The sequence below is a fragment of the Grampus griseus genome (assembly GCF_964374135.1).
Source record: "Grampus griseus genome assembly, chromosome: 14".
In the NCBI taxonomy this organism is placed as follows: Eukaryota; Metazoa; Chordata; class Mammalia; order Artiodactyla; family Delphinidae; genus Grampus; species Grampus griseus.
The window spans coordinates 39,041,794-39,063,711 of NC_139008.1; the positions used below are offsets into that span (position 1 = coordinate 39,041,794).

The 21,918-nt window shown below is 48.0% G+C and overlaps 1 protein-coding gene across 3 annotated transcripts in view; it reads left to right on the forward strand.

Moving 5' to 3' along the window:
- Positions 1 to 4,349: 4,349 nt before the first annotated feature.
- AXIN1 (axin 1) overlaps positions 4,350 to 21,918 on the forward strand; it is a 49,393-nt gene continuing 31,824 nt past the window's right edge. For all 3 annotated transcript variants that reach the window (XM_082671634.1, XM_082671635.1, XM_082671636.1), the window contains exon 1: positions 4,350 to 5,299. In XM_082671634.1, coding sequence (XP_082527760.1) covers positions 4,422 to 5,299 — 878 coding nt within the window. In that variant the 5' untranslated portion in view covers positions 4,350 to 4,421. The remainder of the gene's footprint in view (positions 5,300 to 21,918) is intronic.

Genomic DNA, 21,918 nt, shown 5'->3' on the forward strand with positions numbered 1-21,918 from the left:
GGCCCCTCCCCCACGCTCTTGGCACGCCCCCGCGCTCCAAGCCCCGCCTCACGCTCCGGGCCCCGCCCCCGCACTTCCGGACGGCGCCGGCGGGGGCGCTCCGGCCTGGGCTTCGGCGCTGTGAGCTTCGGCTCCCGGCTCGGGGAAGCGATCGCGGCCGCTGCCGCCGCCGCCGCCGCCGCCGCCGCCGCCGCCGCCGCCGCCGCCGCCGCCGCCGCCGCCACCGCCGCCGCCGCCACCGGACCGGCCGGAGTCGGGCCGGAGCCGCGTCCCCGCGGAGCAGGCCGGTGGGAGTGGGCGGCCGGCCTTGGCGGCGCCCCCGCGGCCTGCCCGCGCCCGCCTCCGGGCCGCCGCGCCGCCGCTGCGATGGGGGCCGCCCGGGGCCGCGCCCCCGCCCGGTCCCGCCCGCCGCGTCGCCGCTGAGCGCATGGGCCGCGCCGCGCCGCGCCGCTCTGGGAGCCGGTCCCGGGGCCCCGCCGCCGCCGCCGCCGCCGCCGCTCGGGTGAGTATTGCGGCCGGGCGCGCATTCCTGAGGGGCGCGGGCCTGTGCGGCGCCCATTGTAGGCCGCGTAGGCCGGGCCAGGCGCGGGACCCGGAAGAGGGGCTTGGAGGGTGTGCGGGCTCCGAGGCTGTGCGGGCTTGGAGCGTGTGAGGAAGGTGTGTGGGTCCACTCTTGGGAGGTCGGGTGTGTCTAGGAAGGGATGCTAGCAGGTGATGCAGAAGGCAAGGTCTGTTGACTCTGGAGCCTGTGGATGGGGAAGAGTGGGATTTGGTTCAGAAGGGGCAGCCACTTGCTGTAGGTGAGCTGAAGGGGGTGAGGAATACTCAGGATTGTGAGAAGGAATGGGGGGTCCTCCTGGAAGAGACCAGGGTCTGCAGCTGATGTGTTTGATTGGATGGTGCCGGTTGCAGTGCTGTGGTCTGTGGGCCTGGGGCATGTTCGGCCAGAGTGGGTGGGGTGCAGAGAGATCTTGGAGATAAGCAGGACAGTGGAGTGTCCCTTCCCCTCCCCCAGCAAAAAGTAGAAATGAGTGAGTGTGAAACCCAAGGAGGGCACTCTCTGAGGCAGAGGTGCCTGAATCTGGGTCTCTGCTGTGGTTTGGCTTGCTTGAGGGGCTTTACTCTTTCAGGTTGATGCCTCGCCCCCAAAACTCTCTCTTGGGTGTGTATCTTAGAATCTACCTTTGCCCTACATTTTGGAATTCAGTCGCTCGTGAAACCAGAGCTGTATAGTCAGGACAGTGAAACTTACAGCTCAGCCTCGAGGACAGAAGAGAAAAATACATTAGTCCTTTGGGGATTTTTCTCAGCCCATCTCTAAGATAATTAATAAAGAGTTATTGTGCATCTCAGCCCCTCCTTCTTGCTTGTACTTAACGTTCTCTGCTGCTTCAGGAAGAATCTCAGATGTACTTGGACCAGGCCCTGTTTTGGAGAACTTACACAGTCTAAACCTGACCTCCCAAGATAGCAGTATCTGGGTTTCAGTTTTAGGAACTTCTATTCAGGGACAAGGATGGGAAAGCATGCAAAATACAATGTTTCTGTTTGATTTTTCAGCAGGTATTGATGTTTCTTGGATTTCTAGTTTCAGAAAAGCTAAGTGGATTTTTTGGGTTACATTAGTCATTGAGGATTTAGGTGGTGGGGGAACAAATTACATGTAAAACAGTAGTCCCAACCCTTCAAGACTTTAATTAATGGACAGTTGGGAATATGTCAGAATCATGCTCTATTATTTCCACACTCCACATAAATCAAAAATTTTAAAGTTCTATCTGAGTAAAATAAATAAATATACACACACGTATAGCATTGAGCTGGCTGCCATGGTACCCAGAGGGTGCACCTAGGCAGTGACTGAAGGTGATTTTAAATGAGTTATCAGAGTTGTGGATTCCTTTTATGGAATCCCTTTACTGATGGTGGTTACAGGCTGTTGGCCAGATTCCGTGTTTGTGGGCGTTTGACTCTAACCTGAATTAATGTAACTGCTTTATCTGTGGTATGTATGTGTGTGCACACTGAATGCTTGCTGTACTTCTCCGTGGGAACCCAGATATTTTGGTAATTGGAGCACGTTTCAATAACAGCAGTAATTTGGAGAGATGTTCGTGTGCTTCCAGGGACACCAAAGGTCTTCTGTCATTTGACAGCCAAAAATATATGTGAAGTTTAAGAAATGTTTCTTCTGGGCTATGAAAAAATAATTTAAATGATTAGGGGGACGTGTTCACACAAATCAAAACTTAGGCTACCAAGACAGCACATTTTTATAATAAAGGGCTAGATCTTGAATTTGCTGCTATTTCAGCACCTGTGAAGAGCTGACATTTGGCGTCTATGACAAGTGTTGTTTTCCTTAATGTTAATGAATTAGGTGTTTATTGGTGCCCATTAGTTGCAAGACGTTGTGTTAGATGCTGTGGGCCCTGCAGAAAATGTTTAAATCAGGCTGCTACAAATCATTTACATGGAAGACATAAGCACTTTAAGAGATAAGTGACAGTGACTTGTCATTAGCCTCCTAGTAGAACGCAGTGACTTGGTTTTTTCTCAAGGCTAGTGAACTAGAGTATCTCCATCTGTAAGGCTCAGAGCACCAGGTGCGGGTCCTCTTTCCTGAGATGGTGTCCCCGACAGGAGGACACTAGACATCCATGAACTGGTGTGGAGACATCAAAGGTGCTCATTCCGTGTTGATGGGACTCAAAAAAAGGACTTTGCAGTTGAAGTGGTCCACGAGCAGCAGAGTGTCACAGCCCGTGGGCCTTGACGAAGGAGCAGGCTGTTCCTGCCGAGGCTGAGATTGCAGCCTACACTGTAGTTTTCATACAAAGTCATTAGCTGCAGAACAATAATTGTGACCCATCCTCCATCTCTAGATGCTTCTAGCTGTTGGCAGCTGCTGGCAGGTGAACTGAAGTGTGTGCAGTGTGAGAATGCAGGTACCGGGGCAGATTACATGCAGGCCAGGACCCAGAGTGTGGAGAGGTGGCTGGGGAGATCCACGCCTTGTGTTTGTACCAGGTTTTAGGATTTCACTCTGCTCCCTCTGGCTTGTTCAGTGCTTTAGGCATTTGGACCTGTCATGCTTCTCTCCAGTCTCCTTCTAGGCAGACCACTTACATCCAGCAGGCCAGGTGGGGAGGTGTAGCCTGAGCTCGTGGGCTCAGTGACAGGGAGGACCAAAGACCATGGCAGAGTCCCGGTCCAGGACAGTCCTCCCTCATACAAGACAGGCATCTGACAGCAGAAACAAAACCCATAGTCACCTGACCTCTAAGAGGGTGGGTAATTTGTTTTTCATTTTATGGAGTTGAATCATGTGAGCTGTATGCTTCCTTGGCTAATTGTGTTTGGATTTCGTTTGTTCTATACCTTCTCTGCTCCTCAGAGTACTCAATTGTCATTTGCTATCAGAAGGACACTTTCCTTTTAAGCAAGGTTTTAAAGTCGAGAGCAGCTTTCTGATGAAGCGTTTTTAAGACTGTCCACGGGAATTCCCTGACGGTCCAGTGGTTAGGACTCCGTGCTTTCACTGCTGAGGGCCTAGGTTCAATCCCTGGTCAGGAAACTAAGATCCCGCAAAAAAAAAAAAGACTGTCCACATCATTGGCAGCGTGAGAAGGCCCCTGTGCCTGTGCATGTGAGTGATGTCCTTTGGTCACTCACTTGAAGATGCTGAAAACGACCCACGGTTAACTGCTCTTTTGGGCGTGTTGAGACTTAGAGGAACAAGTTGCTGTGTGTTCGCATATGTTGTGAGGCACAGTAAGTGTGAAGTAATGGGGCAGCAGGAAGCACAGTGGCTGTGGGCCTGGAGAGTGTGGAGTGGAGAGCAGACCGCCTGCCTTCTGGTGAGTGATGTGCCATATCTGAGTATCACAGCGACCCTGTTCTACTCAGATACACATCCTCGTCTTTCATGTGAGGTTTATACAGCTGGGAGGACCAGAAGCACCTCTCTTTCCTCCAGTCCTTCTGCCTTCCTGGAGCCTGAGGAGAGGGACTGGCCATGCAGCTCTGTAGCTGGGATGGGCTGCTAGTCTCTCTTTGTTCTCACAGAATGACACTTGAGGGTAGTGGCGCTCTCTGTGTTCTGGACATTCATTTCTTAGTGCCAGAGGCATTCCTGTAGTTGGAAAAGTTTCCAGAAATTGTTCTAATATAGTACAAACCTTTTTTGTGACAAAAGATTGAAAATTTAAACTGAATTTCTGGCTTTGAGTTCGAGCGGGAGGGCATCATTGCGAGTCTTGTCTTGAGAAAACCTCTGTGGTCATGTTTCCATGGACCCACCTTTCCTAATCCTTGTCCTCTTAATGGTTTCAACAGGACAGATTGATTCACTTTGGAGCTGTAAGTACTGATGTATTAGGGTGCAGCGCTCATTGTTCATTGACGCACAGAGTCCCAAAATGAATATCCAAGAGCAGGGTTTCCCCTTGGACCTCGGAGCAAGTTTCACCGAAGATGCCCCCCGACCCCCAGTGCCTGGTGAGGAGGGTGAACTGGTGTCCACGGACCCCAGGCCCATCAGCCACAGCTTCTGCTCTGGGAAAGGTGCCGGGATTAAAGGTGAGACTTCAACAGCCACTCCGAGGCGCTCAGATCTGGACCTGGGGTACGAGCCTGAGGGCAGCGCTTCGCCCACCCCTCCGTACTTGAAGTGGGCCGAGTCGCTGCACTCCCTACTGGATGATCAAGACGGGATAAACCTGTTTAGAACTTTTCTGAAGCAGGAGGACTGTGCTGATCTCCTGGACTTCTGGTTTGCCTGCAGCGGCTTTAGGAAACTGGAGCCCTGTGACTCGAATGAGGAGAAGAGGCTGAAGCTGGCCAGAGCTATCTACCGCAAGTACATCCTCGATAACAATGGCATTGTGTCCAGGCAGACCAAGCCAGCCACCAAGAGCTTCATAAAGGACTGCATCATGAAGCAGCAGATTGATCCTGCCATGTTCGACCAGGCCCAGACGGAAATCCAGTCTACCATGGAGGAGAACACCTACCCCTCGTTCCTCAAGTCCGATATTTATTTGGAGTACACGAGGACAGGCTCAGAGAGCCCAAAGCTCTGCAGTGACCAGAGCTCCGGGTCGGGGACAGGGAAGGGAGTACCTGGATACCTACCCACTTTGAACGAAGATGAGGAATGGAAATGTGACCAAGACGTAGACGAAGACGATGGCAGAGACCCTGCTCCCCCCGGCAGGCTCACGCAGAAGCTGCTTCTGGAAACCGCCGCCCCGAGGGCCTCCTCAAGTAGACGGTACAGCGAAGGCAGAGAGTTCAGGTGAGTCCGACCCGAGGCCTCCGTTTCTGTGCTCACCTCCAAGACCTGGAGAACTAGCAGGGAAAGGTCTTGTCCTTCAGCCCCAAAGTGGGTGGACTCCTGGAGCTGGGGCAGATTGTGGTTTTACTCTTTACTCATGATGCCTTCACGTTTGTCATTAGATGTTTTTAATGTTTGTATTTTGAGGGCACTTTTATCAAGAACAGCCTAAAATATATGGCTTTGTAAGTCATTAGGAACATTGGAATTCTTAGAAGTGATATGACATTTAAACCTTACCCTTTATTTTTATTTTTTTATTTTTTAATAAATTTACTTATTTATTTATTTATTTATGGCTGCGTTGGGTCTTCGTTGCTGCGCGCGGGCTTTCTCTAGTTGCGGCAAGCGGGGGGGCTACTCTTTGTTGCAGTACACTGGCTTCTCATTGCAGTGGGTTCTCTTGTTGCAGAGTACGGGCTCTAGGTGCGTGGGCTTCAGTAGTTGTGGCTCGCTGGCTCAGTAGTTGTGGCACACGGGCTTAGTTGCTCCGCAGCATGTGGGATCTTCCCGGACCAGGGATCGAACCTGTGTCCCCTCCATTGGCAGGCATACGCTCAACCACTGTGCCACCAGGGGAGTCCCTAAACCTTACCCTTTAGCAGTAAAATTTGTGTCCTCTTGCACAGAAGGTGGTTTACCTGGCAGACATAATCCTTTTGGCTGAATAAAGAGAAGAGTGGACATTTCAGTGCATCAGTACGCAGAGAATTCTGGATCATTGCATTTTGTAACTGTCTTATAAGGTTCTTCCTAGAGGTCGGGGGGTGGGGTGGTGGTGAGGAGGCTGATGTGCTTCAAGTTGTCCGAGCACTTTGGGAACTTCCAAAGTGGTTGTGGCTCCAGGATTGGACCTTTCTCCCGCCAAGAAAATGAGTTGTGCTGTTGTGTATTCAGTTCCCAGCATTCTGAAGTTGTGATCACAGTCTTTGCACGTGGGCACATATGCGGCTTTGGAGGCGTGGAGTGGTGCTATCGGGAAGTTGTTACCACTTTGGAAACCTGTTTCTTCGTTCTCTTTTCTGTGGTTGCTGGAAGTTTATTTGGTCTCAAGTTGGAGCCTGTTGCCGATTTTAGTGGGCACTTCGGTTCTCACTCATTTCCCTGTAGCTGGTTCTGGATACTCCTGCCTGTGAAACTTTGAAAGCCTGGAATTCCTGTGGCCCTGCTGATTTAATCAAGAGTCTGCAAGCACATCCCCAAGTGCTGGGCCTCTCCCGTGGAGTTAGTAAAAGCGCAGATCACTTCTTCAGGCTTACTGTGGCAGAGAAATTGGTCACTTGCTGATAAAACACAGGATTAAACATTTTTAAGGTTTAAATGTCCTTTAAGTGATGTGATTGAAGATACACTGCTTAGGTAATTTTTGTGGGCCTTTTGCTCACACTGTCTTTAAACCTTATTGATTTAGCAATCTTTTTAGGGCAGAATATACTATAAAATTATCCTGATAGGTAAGGCTAGTAACTGACACAGCTTTTCAGACCTAACCTTTAAGTTGTCATATTTGATTAGAACAGTTTAAAAATGGGATTAAATTTGAGGCCTGGGCTGCAGGGAAAAACAAATTGAGCTCAATTCTGATTTCTAATTTTAGAAATTCCTGCGTGCCACCCCTCCCCCAACCAGCCAGTCTGCACACTTTTCAGTTCTCAGTCGGGGGTCGGTCATAGCAGCAACTTTGCTTTTTTTCTCTTTGGTTTGCTCTATCTGTAATAAATAACCTTTACTATCAAATTAATAGAATATGTTGCTGTAAGGACTCGTACATGTTCGTTTTTAACTTGCCTCTCGTGGAGCTGCTGGTGGCCGTGGGAGTCTGGCGCTCACGAGTCCTGCCTGTGCTCAGACCCCGTCCTTCTGGGGCCTGCCTTTGCGGTTGTGCGGGTGGACAGTCCCCTGTGTCAGGGTCATTGTTCATCAGCACTAGCAGGATATGGAGTCCAGCACATTCTACTTGCTCTGCAAGGGTGTGCAGTTAGGATGCATTAGTGTGAAAGTCACAGAAAAGCCAGCCCACCCCGGCTTAAACACTGAAGGGGATTGGTTGGCTCAGGTAAGGGAAAAGTCCAGAGGCAGGCCCAGCTTCAGATGTGGTTTGATTCGGACTCCAGCCATTTTTCTTTCAAAGACTTATTTCTTTTTTCGGAGAAGTTTTAGGTTACCAGCAAAATTAAGAGGAAGGTACAGAGGTTTCCCATATACCCCTCCCCCCACACATGCACAGCCTCCCCCACTATCACCATCCCCCACCAGGGTGGTCATTTGTTACAGCTGATGAGCCTACACTAATCACCTACAGTCCATAGCTTACATTAGGGTTCCCTCTCAGTGACTTGTATCTATCACTCTAAACAGGGTAGTTTCCTTTGTGCTCGGCGTGTTTAACCTCTCCAGCCCCCAACCCCTGGCAACCACCGATCTTTTTACTGTCTCCACAGTTTTGCCTTTTCCAGAATACCATGTAGCTGGAAGTATACAGTATGTAGCCTATTCATATTGGCTTCTTTCACTTAGTAATATGCTTTTAAGGTTTTTCAGTGTCTTTTCGTGGCTTGATAGCTCATTTCTTTTTAACACTGAATAATATTGCATTGTCTGGATAGACCACAGTTTACTTATCCATTCACCTGCTGAAGGACATCCTGATGGTTCCAGTTTTTGGCAGTTATGACTAAAGCTGCGGTAAACACCTGTGTGCAGGTTTTTGTGTGGACGTGAGTTTTCATTTCCTTTGGGTAAAATATCAAGGAGCACAATTGCTGGATTATATGCTGAGATTACGTTCGTTTTTGTAAGAAACTGTCCCGTTTCTGAATGCTTCTTTGCCTCTGCCTTCCTGCGGCCAGCTTCGCTCTCAGGTTGGCTCCCTTGTTTTGTAAACAGATGCTTCCCACTGAAGGAACGTTCTGCAGTTTGCCCTGAGTGGCTGGGGGTGCTGTGTGCCAGTGTGTCCTGCCCACTCCAGCATAATCACTGTGCAAGGGCTGAGGCTCTGCTCTTGGGCTTACACCAAATAGGGCCACCCCAGAAGAAAAGTGGGGTGCCCCATTCAGACAGCATCACCACTCTCCAGCAGGGGGAGTGGTCCTTCAGGGGAAGATTGGGGTCGGGGAAGGGAGGAGGAGAGTGGGTAGTGAAGAGGCAGCTAGTGAATGCCCGCTGCCAGGAGGAGGAGCCGGGTGGGAACGTCAGCTCAGGGGATGTGTTTCCTGCAGCAGCAGGTGCTTCTCTCAGCATTGATTCTGCGTGGAGGAGTGTGTCAGCCAGGAGGCTGCTCCCACTGTGCTCACTGGTGTCGTCCAGGCTCCCTGTTCCCTGGCGGGAGGCCTGAGCAACAGTCCTCATTTGCTTCACATGTGTGCACACGGCTGTTTTTCAGATCTTTTCAGATCGCTGACTTGAGAGATGGTAAATGAGCCTTTTATGTGGGTCTTTGTCAAAACTGAGAAAACAGGGATGCCCCTGGCTTTTTTCTGCATTTATCCTAGTCACCTGCGGTGACTAGGATAAAGAGCCCAGGGCTGAGGGGTCACAGAATAACTTGCTGCTCTTCTATTCTTTGTGTGGAAGACTTTCACAGTCTTTATTGCCCTTTTTCAGTGGAACTTTGAACATAACTTTGGTTGGTTCATACGCACCATTTAAATTTGGTGTCAATTGGCAGAGGGTTCTCTGAAGGTGTTTTGGCTGTTTATGTACTTAATGCTTTGGCCTGGGGGACCAGGGTCTGTAAGACATTAGCAGGCTCAGAAGCTTGGCCTGGCCTGGCCTCCAGGGGCTGTGCTGGGCCTGGTTGGTCAGGCCTGAGTCAAGCCATCTTCAGCCCTTCAACCACCTGTGCTTAGCGATTGCTGCTGGTTTTCTTTTGTCTCTCTCTCTCTTTTTTTTAAAAAAAAATTTATTTCTTTCTTTTTGGCTGCATCAGGTCTTAGTTGCAGCACGCGGGAGTTTCGTTGCGGCTCGCGGGCTCTTTGTTGCGTCGCACGGGCTTCTCTCTAGTTGTGGCATGCAGGCTTAGTTGCCCCGCATAGCATGCAGGATCTTAGTTCCCCGACCAGGAATCGAACCCACGTCCCCTGCATTGGAAGGCGGATTCTTAACCACTGGACCACCAGGGAAACCCCTCTCTCTCTTTTTTTAATTGAAGTACAGTTGGCTTACAATGTTGTCTTAATTTCTGCTGTACAGCAAAGTGACTCAGTTATACATATATATGCATTCTTTTTTTAAATAAATATATTTATTTATTTATTTATGGCTGCGTTGGGTCTTCGTTGCTGTGCACAGGCTTTCTCTAGTTGCAGCGAGCGAGGGCTACTCTTTGTTGCGGTGCGTGGGCTTCTCATTGCTGTGGCTTGTCTTTATTGCGGAGCACGGGCTCTAGGCGCGTGGGTTCAGTAGTTGTGGCTCGCGGGCTCTACAGCACAGGCTCACTAGTTGTGGCACACGTGCTTAGTTGCTCCATGGCACGTGGGATCTTCCTGGACCAGGGCTCGAATCTGTGTCCCCTGCCTTGGCAGGCAGATTCTTAACTACTGTGCCACCAGGGGAGTCCCAAAATATGCATTCTTTTTTATATTCTTTTCTATTATGTTTTTTTAAAGGCAACCCAATTTTTATTTTTATTTTTTAAAAATATATTTATTTATTTATTTTTGGCTGCATTGGGTCTTCATTGCTGCGCACAGGCTTTCTCTAGTTGTGATGAGTGGGGGCTACTCTTTGTTGTGGTATGTGGGCTTCTCCTTGAGGTGGCTTCTCTTGTTGCGAACACAGACTCTAGGAGCACGGGCTTAAATAGTTGTGGCTTGCGGGCTCCAGAGTGCAGGCTCAGTAGTTGTGGTGCACGGACTTAGTTGCTCTGTGGCATGTGGGATCTTCCCAGACCAGGGCTCGAACCCGTGTCCCCTGCGTTGGCAGGTGGATTCTTAACCACTGTGCCACCAGGGGATTCCTATTTTTTATCATTTAAAATATTTATTTGTTTATTTATTTGGCTGCACTGGGTCTTAGTTGCAGAATGTGGGCTCTTGGTTGTGGCATGTTTAGTTGCAGCATGCAGGCTCTTAGTTGTGGCATGCATGTGGGATCTAGTTCCCTACCAGGGATAGAACCTGGGCCCCCTGTATTGGGTGCGTGGCATCTTACCAACTGGACCACCAGGGAAGCCTCTCCATTATGGTTTATCTCAGGATATTGAATACAATTCCCTATGCTCTTCAGTAGGACCTTGTCTGTATCGCTGCTGTTTTTTTAAAAAAAATATTTATTTATTTAATTTATTTTTGGCTGCATCGGGTCTTAGTTGAGGCATGCAGGATCTTTTGTTGTGGTGTGTGGGCTATCATTGTGGGTCGTGGGCCTTCTCTCTAGTTGTGGCGTGTGGATTTTCTCTTCTCTAGCTGTGGCGCGCAGACTCCAGGGCGCATGAGCTCTGTAGTTTGTTTGCGGCACACGGGCTCTCTCGTAGAGGAGCGTGAGCTCAGTAGTTGTAGCGCGTGGGCTTAGTTGCCCCGTGGTGTGTGGGATCTTAGCTCCCTGACCAGGGATCAAACCCACGTCCCCTGCATTAGAAGGCAATTCTTTTTTAAAAAAAGATTTATTTATTCATTTTATATATATATTTTTTATTGCTGTATTGGGTCTTTGTTGCTGCACACGGGCTTTCTTTAGTTGCAGCGAGCGGGGGCTACTCTTCGTTGCAGTGTGTGGGCTTCACATCGCGGTGGCTTCTCGTTGCAGAGCATGGGCTCTAGGCGCACGGGCTTCAGTAGTTGTGGCTCGCGGGCTCTAGAGCGCAGGCTCAGTAGTTGTGGCGCATGGGCTTAGTTGCTCCGCGACATGTGGGATCTTCCTGGAGCAGGTCTCGAACCCATGTCCCCTGCATTGGCAGGCGGATTCTCAACCACTGTGCCACCAGGGAAGTCCTAGAAGACAATTCTTTACCACTGGACCACCAGGGAAGTCCCTCACTGCTGGTTTTAATGTCTAACAGCAGCAGATGCTTTCCATTTCTCTTCACTACCTCCCTCACTGAGAAGTTCCCTGAGGACAGGGTCCAGCTGATATTTCCTTATGGCTTCCTGGTGGGCCAGCCAGTGAGGCACTCTTGGTCAGGGCTGGTCATCGCGGCCGTGGCCGGAGAGTGGAGCACAGATGGTGTTTGTAGCAGGAATAACTCAGCGACTTGTGGGTCCTTTGAAGGGTGGGTGACTAACCCTTCCTCTCCAGACTGAGGAACTACCTGACTTGTTTGTTGCCTTATCAATTGTATTTCTGGTAAATGGCTTAAAGGAAATGTAAAAAGAGGAAGCACCCAAATGTGTATAGGTTCATGTGGAAGGTGGAAAAGTGAGATTGATCTGGGGTTTCTGGTTGGCATTCCAGTGCAGCGGGTGGGGTTGGGGCGGTGACTCTGGCACTTGGCTGCCAAGGGGCTCCAGTCCAAAGGGTGGCGGTGGCCCTGGTGGTGGGGGTCTCAGGACACTGGTCCCGTTAATAGTGAGCCTGTTTGATTTGACCTTCAGCAAATACTCTTCACTGTTGAATTTTTAGGTCATTTGTGATGGAAGGTGACTCATTTGTAAAGTGTGGCTCTCCCTGTGGCCTTCCCCCTCTTTCTTCCTACTGCTGTGCTTTTAGTCACTCTTAAATGTGGGGCACAAAGCTAGGGAAGAGAGCATGGCCCTGCTGCCAGTCCCTTGTCACCTTCCAGGTATGTAACTTGTCCAACTGGATGAATTCCTTTAACTGAACAGATGATCCCAAGGTTGTTCACTGGAGATGTTTTCAGACAGGCCCTAGTGTGCAGCTGTGGGGCTCTCAAGACAGTTGACAGGGAATTCCCTGGCGGTCCAATGGTTAGGACTCCACGCTCTCACTTCCTAGGGCCTGGATTCAATCCCTGGTCAGGGAACTAATATCCCACAAGCCATGTGGCGCAACTGAAAAAACAAAAAGACAGGAGTTTACAAATCTTCCCATTCCCCTTGCTGGCTGAATGGGAGAACATTAATCTCAGTGGTTTCACTTAAGGACCCCTCACTTGGTGACTTTTCCACAGGCTGTGTCTTCTGGGTCAGCCTTCTCCTGGTTGTGTGATGGTGGGGAAGTTGCTTCACCTCTCTGAGCTTTTCTGTAAAAATGGGGACAATGAAGTAAGGGCCTGCCCAATGAGGTTGTCAGGGAGGTTCTGTGAGCTGACCCCTAGGGGTGCCCGCACACAGCAGGCTCAGTGCACACAGCAGGTGCTCAGGGAGTTTCACATCCTTGTGTGGTTCTTCATCATCATCTGAACTTAGTGGTCTGCTAGATGTTGGTGAAATTTGTATCTGGGTTACAAATGATTTCAAAGTAGCGAATGACACATTCTGATTTTAATAATCATATTTCCTGAGAGTGAGGCATGTTAATTCCCCACCCCAAACCTGCTCCTCTCGTGGCCATCCTTACCTCCAGAAGTGGCACCACCATCTACCAGGTCAACGTGGTCCACCTGATTCCCCATCCGAATGTATGCTGAACCCTCTGCCTCTTGCTGTCTGCACTCCGGCCCCCCCACCCTCCTCCTGGACCCGCAGAGCCTTCTGGGTGAGCCTCTGCCTCAGTCTTTTCTCCCCACAGTGCCCAAACGGACCTTTCTAGATGCAGGTCTGACTACGCTCTTCCTTCTTGCACGACGCGGGGACTTCCCACTGCCCCTGGACTGCACCCCAGGCTCCTGTGACACAGCGTGTCCACGGGAGACCCTGTTGTGGTACCAGCACACTGTGAGCATTTTACATGCCTATCAGTGGGGGGGGGGGAGGCTGGCTAATAAAAGTTTTTAAACTAGTTACAGGAGAGTCAAAAAATATTTTTTCTCTGTTTTAGTCATATAAAACTCTGTAGCCTTTTTCTTTTTTTTCCTTTTTATTTATTTATTTATTTATTTATTTGGCTGTGTAGGGTCTTCGTTTCTGTGCGAGGGCTTTCTCTAGTTGTGGCAAGCGGGGGCCACTCTTCATCGCGGTGCACGGGCCTCTCATTATCGCAGCCTCTCGTTGTGGAGCACAGGCTCCAGACGCGCAGGCTCAGTAGTTGTGGCTCACGGGCTTAGTTGCTCCACGGCATGTGGGATCTTCCCAGACCAGGGCTCGAACCTGTGTCCCCTGCATTAGCAGGCAGATTCTCAACCACTGCGCCACCAGGGAAGCCCAGCCTTTTTCTTTTAATATTTGTTTGTTTATTTATTCATTTATTTATTTATTTTTGGCTGCGTCAGGTCTTAGTTGCGGCACGTGGGATCTTTCGTTGCAGCACAGGGGGCGCGCGGGCCTCTCTCTAGTTCTGGCGCATGGGCTCATTAGTTGCAGCACATGGGCTTAGTTGCCCCACGGTATGTGGGATCTTAGTTCCCCGACCAGGGATTGAACCCACGTCCCCTGTATTGGAAGGCGGATTCTTAACCACTGGACAACCAGGGAAGCCCCAAAACTCTGTAGTCTTTGATGACATGTTTCGACAAAGTCCGGGAAGTGCAGTTAGCTGTCAGCCTGAAGAATTTTGGAATAGAGAGGCCCCTTTGTCTGGGGCTCCACGTTGGTGGGTTTATGAAAGGGAAGTGCCTACAGAGACAGCGGTCTGCGAGGCCCACGCCGCCCGTGGTTCTGCCGCCTGGCCGCTGGGTTGGGGAGGCTGGGCTGGCGGCTGGTCACGTGTGTCTTCTGTGCATCAGCTGCTGGGGGATCAGCCAGTTCGCAGGTTTGTGCATCAGTTAGCGTCACAGAGGCTGGAATTTGATTCATACTCACTGGCTCTGTTATTCTCTTCTAGAATCCTGACTTCATTTACACCAGTTTACCCAGCAGTCATTAGAAATAATGGAATTTGGCCAAGTAGTGGTTGTTCATTTAGGAAAGGAAGGCAGTCTAATAATTCTTTCTTCAGTCCAGCTTGAGGCCGAGTACGTGTGTGTGTGTAAGAAAATCGTTGCTTTATTTTTCCCCCATGTCACATCAGTACAAATGCACGTTTTTGTGAGCCACTCAGTGTCCTCTCAGAGCTCATTAATTCCAAAAAGTGTTTGCTCTGAGGAAACAACTCAGTAAATCTCTTCAGTCCCTTCCTGGAACTCAGGCTGGCTGTCTGATTTTGTGAAAATAAACGCAGTCTTCAAAGAGGCCGTTCACAGGACCTTGTGCGTGCATGTGAAGGGCTTCAGGCTCACCCCTCCTCACCCCTCCCCTGGGTGGATTACAGCCTCAGCCCACAAGCCTTCTCAGAACTGGTGAAACTCTTTGTAGCAACTGGACTCAGCTCTTTAGTTTGGACCAAACTCCTCCAGTTTTGATGATGGATAGAGGTGAGCCCTGCGTTGTGTGGCTGGGTGGGCACCCTTCTCAGCCCCCAGCAGCAGGAGGCTCCCATTCCCTGGCCCTCTGCTCATCCAGCCTTGTGCCCTTCGAATCTTTAACGTGCTTTTATCTGGTATTGACCCTCTCTGGATCACCGGCTCATTTTTAGTCTGTAGGGCCAGTGTCTTCTCTTGAACAAATATTTAAAAATAATCATAGGGCTTCCCTGGTGGTGCAGTGGGTGAGAGTCTGCCTGCCGATGCAGGGGACGTGGGTTCGTGCCCTGGTCCGGGAAGATCCCACGTGCTGAGGAGCGGCTAGGCCCGTGAGCCATGGCCGCTGAGCGTGCACGTCCAGAGCCTGTGCTCCGCAACGGGAGAGGCCACAACAGTGAGAGGCCCACGTACCGCAAAAAAAAAAAAAAAAAAAAAAAAAAATCATAAAGAATGTTGCGTGTAATAGCCAGCAGTTAGAGTAACTTGAATGTCTAATAGCAGGATTGATTGCACAGGGATTTTTTTTCTGCATGGTTGGAGAACATAGGCTTTCTATTTTCTTCTTTTTGTTTTTCGACATTTTCCAAATTCCTATAAAACATAAACCTTTGTAATTCGAAAGTATGTTATTAAAATATATACAAAGATATATCACAAGAGGGTGTGAATTATGTGCAGTTTTTCAACAGCATATTTTTTCTTTTAAAAGGATGCATATAAATGTTTCCTTTTAGTATGATCTTCGGTCTTCTTAATGTTTGCACTGCTATACCAGTTTTGTTTTGTTTTGTGTGTTTTTGGCCACATTGAGCGTGGCATGCTGGATCTTAGTTCCCTGACCAGGGATCAAACCCGCACCTCCTGCATTGGAAGCACAGAGTCTTAACCACTGGACCACCAGGGAAGTCCCTATACCAGTATTTTAATTAATTTTAATTTTTATTGAAACAATGGAGAGAAGGAAAAATTCCAATAATGCTAAAAGGCTGATAACTAAATTTAGCAGTCTCATGACCCTCTGGCCTTTCCAGGATGGCCGCTTCCAACTGTGTCTTACCCTAGTGTATTAGCTCAGGTTGCCAGGACAAAATATCATAGACTTGGGGGTTAAACAACAGACATTTATTTCTCACGGTTCTGGAGGCTGGAGGTCCCAGACCAAAGCGCTGGCAAGGTAGGTTTCATTCCATTCTTCTCATGGTTTGCTCACATGGCCTTTTCTCAGTGTGTCTGTGTGGAGAGAGAAACAGCTCTCCAGCATCTCTTCTGGTTAAGGGTAATGATCCTGTCAGATCAGGGCCCCACTTTCATGACTTCATTTAACCATGTGACTTCCTTAGAGGCCCCATCTCCAAATACAGCCACATGGGGGGGTAAGGGCCTCCACATCAGAATCTGGGGGATGTAGACTCTCAGTCCATCACACCCCCCTTTCTGAGTGATGTGCTCATACTGCTGTCCTTGGGGCATCTGCCCTGAGCCAGTCTCTGTGGATGCTCTCCTTTCCCCACCACCTGGCCTGATTATTAACACATTCTGGGTTTGGTTTACATCCATATTTGGTGTTTTCATTGCTGAGCCAAATTGGACCAAGCATTTTCTTTCTTGTGCCATTTTTGTGTGTGTGTGTTTTAAAGTTATGGTTGTTGAATTTTTTCATTTGATTTTCTGACATAAATCTTCCCTTATGTTGCATTGGCTTAAAAAGTCCCTGTCAAAATACTTCTCATTACTTTTCTCATTTTGGAGCCTGTGTTATTTAGATGTGGGACCATTTGGAATGATCCTTTAAATTTTGTTTCTTCTTCTCCTATTTTCTGTTTGTTTTCTTTTGTTGTGTTTTCAGCTCTTTCTACTAAATTTCTCTTGCTCTTGTTTTCTGAATATATACTCTAAAAAGACGAAATCATCTTTTTTTTTTAATTGTTCATGGATCAGCATTTAAAAATCTTTCTGGTGTTGACCTAAAACAATATAACAGCCAGTTATTTTACCAGAAAATGGGTTTATTGCAAAGAATTGCAATTTGGGACATGCAGTCTATAGCGAACCACAGACAAGTCCAGAGAACAAAGGAGAGGAACTTCTTTTATACAGGAGAAGGAGGAGTTGGGAGGGGCTGCTATAAACAAAGAGCCCATTGGAGGAAACTGGGAGTTCAGAGTACAGTGGCTTTTCATTGGCTGAGCTGTTGCCAGGCAAAGAGAAATTCTCTCTCGGTCCTGCTGGGTGGTCCTTCTTCATGTTGGAGATGCAAAGGTATGTCTCTTCCTGTTGGGTCTGCAATTGATGATGGTAGGGTGTGAGGGCTCCCTTTCCTGGCCTCCCAACTCCATTTTATTATTTTTATTTATTTATTTTTTGGCCACACTGCCCAGCCTGTGGGATCTTAGTTCCCCGACCAGGGATTGCACCTGGGTGCTTGGCAGTGAGAGCATGGAGTTCTAACCACTGGACTGCCAGGGAATTCCCCCATCTCCATTTTAAGTGAGGGTTCTGTGTATTAACTTTCACATTAACATCATGCCCCTACCCACCCCTCAGTAGGGAGACATGGTGGGTTGTGTCAAGAAGTCCTGCATATGTGGGAGAAAGACTGCTCCTTTTTCCTATGGTTATAGAGCTGGGCCTAGTTTGCAAAACTTATTTTAAATACAAATGAGAATTCTTTGGGAAGTCAGTGAAGGAAAAGGAGATGTGGAGCACTGCTGTTTAGCGATGATCTAATGTGATGACTGTAAAATATGTAATTTGTAGGTGGTAACATTGTGGAAGGATTCTTTTTTTTTTTTTAAACTCATGTCAGTTTGGGAAGAGTTTATTTATTTATTTTTAATTTATTTATATTTAATTTATTTATTTTTGGCTGAGTTGGGTCTTTGTTGCTGCATGTGGGCTTTCTCTAGTTCCTGCGAGCGGGGGCTACTCTTTGTTGCGCTGTGTGGGCTTCTCATTGCAGTGGCTTCTCTTGTTGCGGAGCATGGGCTCTAGGCACACGGGCTTCAGTAGTTGTGGCTTGCGGGCTCTAGAGTGCAGGCTCAGTAGTTGTGGCCCACAGGCTTAGTTGCCCCGCGGCATGTGGGATCTTCCTGGACCAGGACTCGAACCCGTGTCCCCTGCATTGGCAGGTGGATTCTTAACCACTGTGCCACCAGGGAAGTCCGATTCTTTCTTTCTCAATGAGAATTCTCTTTGGGATGCCTTTAGTACCCTTGAGATTATTCAGTGGATAAAAATTATATGCATACATATAACTTGTCAGGAGCACATTTGTTCTGTGTGTTAAGCTTGCCTGAATTAGGCACAGCTGAAGGGTTGGTGTCTTGGGGAAGATATGGATGCTGTATCTCATTCTTGTGTAATTCTTGGATTTCTTACTGAATCTTCTTGAGGACTGTTTGTTCATCTGAGGACAGTTGATCCCTATGCTGGCAATGGACTTGTGAAACTGAATAAAGGAAACCTCATTTAAAGTCTGGAGTCCAGAAGGGGAGCTCTGATGCCCTACACTCCACCTCAGTTAGAGACCGCGCAGGAAGAGAGGTACCTTGCATTCCCAGCAGGGAGGTATCTACTTTACTGCCCCTGCAGGAGGAAGGAAGAGTTCTTGCCCAGCGCCAAGCCCAGTCTGTTGGAACCCTTGCAGCTCAGCCAATAGGAATCCATCACCACCCTGAACTCTTGCTTTCCTCCAAGGGACTTTGGTTCAAAGCACCCCTCTCAGCTTCCTCCTTTTCTCTATAAAGTAACACTCCTCTCTTTTGTTTGCTGGACTTGCCTGTAGTTTTTGCTATAGCATTGTCGTCCTGAATTGCAATTCTCTGCTATTCCTGAATAAACTCGTTTTGCTGGTAAAATAACTGGATGTTCTCAGCAGACTATTACGATCGGTGTTTTGGAGTTTTGGAGAACAAAAGGGGGGCTCAAGGACAGCGGTCCACATATGACCAAGAAAAGCTGTGTCTGAGCAGACAGGAAAAGATGACTCTGTGTGGCCCCAATACAGCTGCCCCTTTAAAAGGAGAATTGACAGAAATACAGATTCATTCGTTCATTGAGTGTCCTCCATGTGCCATATACTCTTCTAGAAGCTGGAGATTCACTAGTGAACAAAGCAGATAAAAATCCCTCCAATTGTGGAGCCTACACTTTTAACAGGGAGAGATACAAGATGAGAACGCAAGTAAAATACTGAGCATTTCAGATGGTGCAGTTTAAGTTGGGGCAGAGGGAGCCATTTTCACAGGAGTGGCCAGAGAGGGTCTCATTCTGGAGGGTGACTTTTGAACAAAGCCTGAAGAAGGTGAGAGCACAGACCGTGTACCTGGAGGAGGACGAGGGAAGAGCAAGTAGGAAAGGCAGCCTAGCTGGGGCAGAGTGGCCGAGGGGCGAGGGGTGGGAGGAGAGCGCAGAGAGGTGACTTGGCATTTCTGAGACTGCGGCTTCTGCTTTGGTCTCTCTCAAATTGTCAGTGTATTGATGGTATTTGGAGCCGTGAGCCTTGTTGTGACCCCCCCCAGTGAGCGAACGTAGATAGAGACAAGAAGGCCTCTGGCGGCTTTCCACTGCCTAGGGTTGCAGAGACCTGGCAGTGAGGTTGGAGGAAACCAGCGGAGTATGGGGTCTTGGAGACCAAATGAAGAAAGTGCACCAAGAAAGATGGGTTGAGTAGCCGTCGGCACTGCTGATAGGTGATGTGAGATGGGGGCTGGTGTCCTTACGTCTAGCAACCTGGAGATTGTTGGGGACCCTGAGTTGTGCTGGTGGGAGATGGTAAAAGCACATTGAAATGGCTTTCAGATTGAGCTTTAAACAGCTCAGAGCCCTTTGAGAAGGACTGTGTCTTAGTCTTATTTGTCCTTGGCTTAAGATACTGTCTTGCAGGTCTGCTCTTGATAAATATGTACTGAAAGAAATGACTCGAGTTCTTAGAAAACACCTGCAAGATGTGCGGAATCCACCCGCCCGCCTGTGCCCTTGAGTACAGCGTTCACATCCCCGTCCTGAGACCCCTGACCTTTATCTCAAGGAAGCCGCTGCTTCCCTTGTGGTTCATGTCACAGCCAGGAGCTACCTCTGCATTGGTTTTACCCTTTTTGGCCTCCCACCTTTGATAAAGAAATCTAGTTTAAAAAAAATCAGATCAAGTGAGAAATTCTATCTGATTCCTTTTATTAAGGATTCAGAAACAAGATATGGCTTATGTGTTTCAATATGCCACTAGTGTTGAATGTCGAGGCTGAATTTATTGGTTGAAGTCTCCCACTATGAATGTGGATTTGTCTGTTGTTGTTTTTTCTGTCCAATTTTGCTCTGTGTGTTTTGAGTCCATAGTTTACATGCATACACATTGAGTTGTTACTTGTTTCTGTGGATTGACCATTTTATTATTATAACATGTCTTTATATCTAATATTGCTTTTTGCTTAAAAATCTACTTTGTCTGATATTGGTATAGCTACCCCAACTTTCTTTTAAAAGTATTTGCATGATTTATGTGTTTTCTAATCTTTTATTTATTTATTGAGATATAATTGACATACATTCTCTTAGTTTCAGGGGTACACCATAACCATTCGATATTTGTATATAGTGTGAAATGGTCACCACAGTAAGTCTAGTTAACATCTGTCACCATATGTAGTTACAAAAAAAATTTTTTTCTTGTGAAGAGATTTCAGTCTTTTATTTTCAATGTTCTGTATTCTTTTTTTTGGCCGCAGTGTGTGGCTTGTGGGATTTTAGTTCCCCGACCAGGGATTGAACTCAGGCCCTCAGCAGTGAGAGTGCAGGTCCCTAACCACTGGACTGCCCCGGAATTCTGAAATTTTCTATATTCTTTTTTTTTCTTGATTTTTTTTTTATGTGGACCATTTTTAAAGTCTCTATTGAATTTGTTACAATATTGCTTCTGTTTTATGTTTTTTGGTTTTTTGGCCGTGAAGCATGTGGGATTCCAGCCCCCCGACCAGGGATTGAACCCGCACCCCCTGCATTGGAAGGTGAAGTCCCAACCACTGGACCGCCAGGGAAGTCCCAATTTTCTGTATTCTTATATTTAAGTTATTTCTCTTATAAGGTGGATATGGATAGCTTTTTAAAAATCCAGATGATCTACTTTTTTAAAAAAATTATTTATTGATTGATTGATTTTTGGCTGCATTGGGTCTCTGTTGCTGTGCGCGGGCTTTCTCTAGTTGTGGCGAGTGGGGGCTACATTTCGTTGCAGTACGTGGGCTTCTTATTGCTGTGGCTTCTCTTGTTGCGGAACATGGGCTCTAGGCACGCGGGCTTCAGTAGTTGCAGCATGTGGGCTCAGTAGTTGTGGCTCATGGGCTCTAGAGTGCAGGCTCAGTATTTGTGGTGCACAGGATTAGTTGCTCCGCGGCATGTGGGATCTTTCTGGACCAGGGATCGAACCCGTGTCCCCTGAGTTGGCAGGTGGATTCTTAACCACTGTGCCACCAGGGAAGTCCCCAGATGATCTACTCTTAATTGGCATATTTAGTTGATTTATATTTAATATATAATAATTACCAATATATTTGGACTTAAAGCTATCTTTTAGTATTTATGTTTTATTTGTTCCTCCTCATTCTCCTTTCTTTTGGATTAAATTTTTTTTGTTATTCAAATGCCCCCCTCTGTTAGCTTGTTCTACATTTATGTACTACTATTTTTTAAAATTTTTAATTTATTTTTACTTTTGGGTGCGTTGGGTCTTCCTTGCTGTGCGTGGGCTTTCTCTAGTTGCGGCAAGCAGAGGCTACTCTTCATTGCGGTGCGTGGGCTTCTCATTGCAGTACCTTCTCTTGTTGCAGGGCACAGGCTCTAGGTGCGCAGGCTTCAGAAGTTGTGGCTCGCGGGCTCAGTAGTTGTGGCTTGCAGGCTCTAGAGCGCAGGCTCAGTAGTTGTGGTGCACGGGCTTAGTTGCTCTGTGGCATGTGGTATCTTTCCAGACCAGGGCTCCAACCCGTGTCCCCTGCATTGGCAGGCGGATTCTTAACCACAGTGCCACCAGGGAAGCCCTGTACTACTACTTTTTAAGTGGTCCCTCTAGAGATTACAGCATGCATCCCTGACCTATTTGAGTGTAAGTTGGTTCTTTTGTCACTTACCGGAAAATGTAAAGACTAAAGGTTAAACTAAAACAAGTTATGTACTCCCCCATTGCTTTTTATGCAGTTGTTGTTTATTTTTTTTGTATGTGTATGTAGGTATTTATTTATCTATTTATTTGGCTGCG